General features: G+C 34.9%; 1 protein-coding gene across 1 annotated transcript; it reads right to left on the bottom strand.

Moving 5' to 3' along the window:
- Positions 1-2,594: 2,594 nt before the first annotated feature.
- Positions 2,595-4,890, bottom strand: LOC109543861 (cuticle protein). Its single transcript, XM_019913778.2, has 3 exons — positions 4,788-4,890; positions 4,249-4,608; positions 2,595-3,089 (listed from the first exon to the last, which is right to left on the bottom strand). Exons 1-3 carry the CDS (start codon positions 4,797-4,799, stop codon positions 2,685-2,687), a joined length of 777 nt encoding a protein of 258 aa, XP_019769337.1. The 5' UTR covers positions 4,800-4,890; the 3' UTR covers positions 2,595-2,684.
- Positions 4,891-5,815: the final 925 nt, after the last annotated feature.

The raw sequence follows: 5,815 nt of genomic DNA, 5'->3' as shown, positions 1-5,815 counted from the left end.
ACGACTACTTACGATTACTTGTTATTCAACGATTTTACCAGTGTAATCTACATTTCCTTTATTTAGACACTATCGTGTTTTTAATAAGTTTCCTGTTATGTTCTCTTAAGTCCTTTTTTATGTTTCTGTTTATTTCCTTATTTATTTCTCTATAGCCTTCACACTCTCGATTTATATTTCTATTTTGTTCTATGAGCTTCTTGGTATGTAATCCAATTCTACTACTTTTTATTTTGTGTTTTGAACATACCTCTTTGGTTGCTACTTGTATGTTATGATTTATGTGCTCTGTTAGTTCATTAGCTCTAATTTGTTCCTGGTCTTTCTTTCTTTTCAGTTTATTGTCTGTTATAGTTTGGAATATTTCACTGTTTCTTTTCAGTGTCTCATTTGTTGGTATGGGTTGTTTTCTTGTTAGTTTATTTATTTCCCTTATAGTGTCAAGTGTTATTGCTGCTCTGATTTAAATATATCAACCTAATGCAGGATTATTCAAATGTCTGGCACGAAATTGGTATCTTTTTAATGAAAAGTTTAAAAAACACTGAACCAGGTAACTTTGTTGAATTTTTAATATAACATTCATTCCTAATTTACAACACGTTCATTCCTGCAACGCCAACAAGAGCAACACAGGCCATGTGGGGTCTTTGTTGCAAATCGCCGTACTCGGTGGTAAAATGAATCTCGAATTGCTCAATCGGTTTCGATAAATTAGGGGTTAATTATTTTTACGGAGAATTTTACGGCATTTTTATTAAAATGACTTACTTAAAATCAATAAGTACTATCTACCTAATTTGACTCCGTGTGGTAAATGCTGAAAATGACCTCCACTTTCTATCTGACATACACCAGCTTAGGACAAATAATATATATTTTACCACGGATTTTTTAAGCCGGAATATTACTTAATTCCTTCATTTTGCTATGTTTAAGGTACTCAATGTTTTCGAGGCTCTCTTCCGACTATATACATCATGCAACAAGTCCATGGAAATGGATCCAGGATACATATCTTTAAACATTTAAACCAGGATTTAAATCGAATATGAATGCTTTAAACTTTTTTGCAATAAACGTAAATTTTAATGGGCAATTACTGCTTCATTTTTATTCAGAAAAATGCCTGCTAACTCAAGTATTAATTTGAATGATCAGAAATTAAATATTACTGGGCAGTAAGATTTGCATGAAGAGTTTTTGTTCTTTGTCAGATAATTATAACATGAAAGGGAATTTTCTTGGCGTAGCGGACAAATAATTTTTGGAATAAGAAAAATTTACTGCTTAGCACTTTTCATGAAAAATTCACAAAAATTTGTAGAAGAGGACTTTTTTGATATCAAAAATATCAACGGTTAAGCATTCCAATAGGATACCAATTAAAGATGAGACCATTTAAAAATAATACTTAATTTTTTTCTTCTATATTCTTCTCGGACACTCTAAGTGAGCCCATATTATCCCTTAAAAGGAATGACGCCAATTTTGAAGCACCCTGTATATTAATAGTTTCTCAACATCCAGTTCAACTCGGTGTGTGACAAAAATTTTCGCAGTTCATTCAGAAACACTGCGAACCTGCGAACGAATCCAATTTTTTTTCGGATAGTTCGCACATCGCAACGGTTTGCCCGGATAATTTTCGATCTAGGGAACCATAGATGCATATTCAAATAATACTGTACTGGACGAGTTTCAGTACTTTGCAAAGAACCTGGATCATTCGCTCTTTTTCGCACGACTTCTGACGAAAACGCATCCAAAGGACACCGGCCCACAGGCTGACCTATTAAATACACACGAACGCACCACAGACTACACTATTATATTAACACGACCGGCCCAATGGAACATAGGAAGTTATCACTTCAAAATCGAAAATTTTATTTACATTTTGACCCCTTATTATTAAGGGGTCAACCGTTATACCCCGGAAAATATTAACTTTCAGATTTTACACTGCAGATAATGAGGTATGGCAAAGCAAATGGGTAATTGGAATTTAATAATAATTTTCGTATCCGCATATACTTCATCAGAACATACGGATATGAAAAGTTTGGCAATGAAAATAGCCCATAGATAGTTATCTGTTTACACTAAATTATATTTGATTTACTTTCAGTCTAGATAACTTAATTCTGTAATGGTATCAAATTAAGTAGTTGTCACTAACTTGTGTTACTGCGAAACTGTAATAGTTTTCGTTTACTTTTGGTTCTTTGAAAAGATAGATATATTATCCAGTACCAAGTGATTTAATAATAACGTTTCCAAAGCAATTTAGTAGTAGCAAATTAGTAGTAGTAGTTAAAAAACTAAAAAGGCCCAATTAAAAGATATTTCCTGAAATGTCTAAAGAAGTGTTGAAGTTTGATGAAATATAATTGTTTAAAAAGTCACGATTTAAGTTAAGCAAGTTATTAAAGGTTTAGTATTTATAAGTAAATGGGCTACTTAGATAAAGATGAATGGGACATACTTTATGTAAATAAATACTACAAAATAAGTCATTTAAGGAAACCTCCTAACGAGATCTTAGTGAAATTGGAGGGAAAATCTAAAGGATTCGCATGAAAACTACCAAATATGTCTTTTTCGTTCGTTTAATTTTTCACGACTTTGCCCTCAATAAATTAATGTGCATCTATTTACATGATTGTTTCAAGTCAAACTTCCTAGTGGTAGTAAGAAGGAGCAGCGTAAGCGTAAGCTGGGGCAGCAGCGTATTTAGCGACGACTGGAGCGGGGGCAGCGTAAGCGTAGGCTGGGGCGGAAGCGTATTTAGCCACCACTTGAGCTGGGGCAGCATAAGAAATAGACGCTGGGGCCGACACGTATTTGGTTACAACTGGGGATGGTGCAGCGTAGGTGTAGGCTGGGGCAGCTGCGTATTTGGCTACAACTGGAGCGGGGGCAGAGTAGGTAACAGCAGCTGGGGAAGCATAGCTGTAAGATGGAGCGGCGTAGTTGGATACCAATGGACTGGAGGCGTAGGCAACTGGGGCAGAAGCGTAGCTGATTGGAGCAGCTACTTTAGTGACTACTGGGGCTGGGGCAGCATAGGCGACTGGGGCAGCAACCTGCAATTAAAATCAATATAAAATAAAAAGGTTCTGTGAACGAGACCAAGTAGACTAACTGATTAGTTAAAAGAAAAGGGACAAAAAATTCGCAAGAAGTCATGCGATGCAAAGTTGATAGAAAAAAACGCAAATTACAGTAAAGCGAAATATTACGAAAAAAATGAAATGCGAAGTACAAATGCCCTAAAATATATAATATCAGGACGAATGAATGGGAATGATGGTTTACAGCATTATTACTAGAAGAATTATAGGGAGAATCGTAGTGAAAGTACAGAAATTCTTCAACAGGATTGCCAATAACTCATAGTAACCAACTGTGGAAAAATAATAAAGCTTCAGGACCTGGTGTTATATACGCTCAAATAATCAACATGGTACTAACAAACAGAATATGTCTCAATAAACAAGAATTATCAGAGAAATCAGCATATTTAAAAAATAAGACGGAGGCGTCTTTAACGGCAGTAAACTGATATCTGCATTTTTCGTTATTGGCAGAATGAATCAAAGGAAAATAATCACCCTGCTTCCGGACAAGGAGCTCAACAGCCAATGGCCATAAATATTCGCTAACACAAGTGACAGAGAGAAAAAACACTGGATGAAGAACTGTATCTGATATTTGTTGATCTCCGGAAAGGAGACAGCTATGAGTGACAATATAAAACTTTTATATAAATATTTAAATACTTTGGAAGAAGCAGAAGATTTAAGCAGGAAGGACTGTTATATTTCTCTGACATTATTTAAAATATATTTCGATTGTGCTCTTGCTGAATGGAGGAAGAAATACGCGAAGACAGTTAGAATATATTATGCACGCTGTGTTTTGCGGATGTTCAAGTGCTGATCGTACAAGTTTAAAAGAGCAAATGACACTAACAAAGACAAATAATGAAGTTAGTTAGCTTTCGGATACGTTCAAAGAATATCCAGTCAAACACTCAAACGGAGATATTGAAGTGAAAAACTATATAGAAATAAAGCGAGGAGAAAAAGGAGCAAAAAAACTGGTATAGGGCCAAGAAGGAAAGCATGAAAGAACTAGAGTTCTATATCAATAGACAAGAATGTAGATGGGGTACCGGAATACGCAAAACGTCGCAAACCGAAATGTGAAATAAAATTTCCAATTTAATAATAAATTATATACCTTGGCAACAACTGGAACTCCTTCTTTGCGGACGACGGCGTTGAAACCATTGTGGGGATCAGCGGTGTAGTCGACGGTCCTCTTTGTTCCATCAGAGTCCACCAAAGAGTAGCTGCCTTCTACTACGTCACCACGACGAGATTCGTGTTGAGATTTATGGTCACCAGTGTGGGGGTCGCTGACGGTGTATCCGTAATCGTAATGAGCTGGTGCTGAGGGCTCAGCAACAACAGCTTTAGCTACGGGGGCAGCATAAGCTACGGGGGCAGCATAAGCTACGGGGGCAGATGCATAAGCTACAACAGGCTGGGCGATGTGTCCAGCTTGTGCAACAGCAACGAAAGCGGCGAGAACTACGAACTGGAATACAAATTTCGAAATGAGAATCAAATTGAATACAAGTAATAAACAAAGCTAGAAGTATTTCAAATTTCATCAAAAAATAGACTAGATGCATAGATCATTTTTGTTTATTTGACGAAAACAGAAAACTTTTTTGCAGCAAATATTTGGTACTCGCCATCGCACCACCTACATACCTTAAAAGCCATGTTTAAGTGTGCTAATGTAAGATTAACTGAATGATTTCGGTATCGTTCTGGTATATATACCCACTTTAAAATGCGACAAAGGGTGTGGTCATGGTCCATACTAAACGTTTTTGGAACCTTTCACTAAGACGGTAGTTTGGGCAGACAAATTGATGGTCAATGTGTGGGCAAGGTCACACTCGATATAAATTCGTAAAAATGTTAATCCTTATGTAATTTATTTAAGTAGAGCAAGTCGTTTTCTTTACAATTTCAGACACGCGAGAATCTTGCAAATAAATCAACCAATGTAACCCATGCTTAATTGAAATTGTGTAACTCATTGCAAGTAGGTTTTTACCGTTGGTAGATGAGTGATCTAAATTAATGTCTCATCATGTATCAATAAATATGTAAATTTGATGGATTTGTTATGTTGATTACAACAATAGCGGCTACTGGTCCAAATTGATGGAAAATAAAAAAATATTGCGGTGATTTTAATCGATCATAAAAGAAGTAAAAAATAATAAAATGTATATTATTGTACTGTCTGGAAGTTACTCTTTTGTACTAAAAAAACATAATGTGAGACTATGTCGAATGCAAGTCAAATAGTTTAAATTTCGATAAGTTTGAGAAAAATAGCTTCTAAAAAGAAGTTATATTTACGGAAGTAAATACTCTTGCGATTTAATAATAAGAAAAACTACTAAAAACACAAGGCCTCAAATGTATAATTTTCAAGATAGAAAAACTTGTTTTTTTTTAACGTAGTAGTTGTGTTTGTAGTAATAAAGCGTTGATTTAGTCCTAACTAGGCCTAGCCAAGAGTAACCTCCTTAACCAATGTTATTGACAAAAAAATTTCTCTTACTGACTAATTAAATTTTCAAATATATTGATAGAAGAAAAAGTATGCTTTGCTTAATGAATAACAAAAATATATTTTTATACCCGCTGAATAAATATTTTCTTATTATATAAAGACTAATATTTAACTTGTTCTGTTTAATGTTCAAATTACGAAAAATTAT

The sequence above is a fragment of the Dendroctonus ponderosae genome, unplaced genomic scaffold, assembly GCF_020466585.1.
Source record: "Dendroctonus ponderosae isolate FM_Combo_2020 unplaced genomic scaffold, Dpon_F_20191213v2 Dpon_F_20191213_6, whole genome shotgun sequence".
NCBI lineage: Eukaryota > Metazoa > Arthropoda > Insecta > Coleoptera > Curculionidae > Dendroctonus > Dendroctonus ponderosae.
The sequence above is the reverse complement of the archived record's forward strand: the minus strand, read 5'-3'. Positions and strand labels throughout refer to the sequence as shown.

Excerpts from the sequence above, each read along its gene's own strand:
- LOC109543861 (XM_019913778.2), bottom strand. Across the intron at positions 3,090-4,248 it reads GAGTTCCAGTTGTTGCCAAG|GTTGCTGCCCCAGTCGCCTA; the intron begins GTATATAATTTA and ends TTTTAATTGCAG.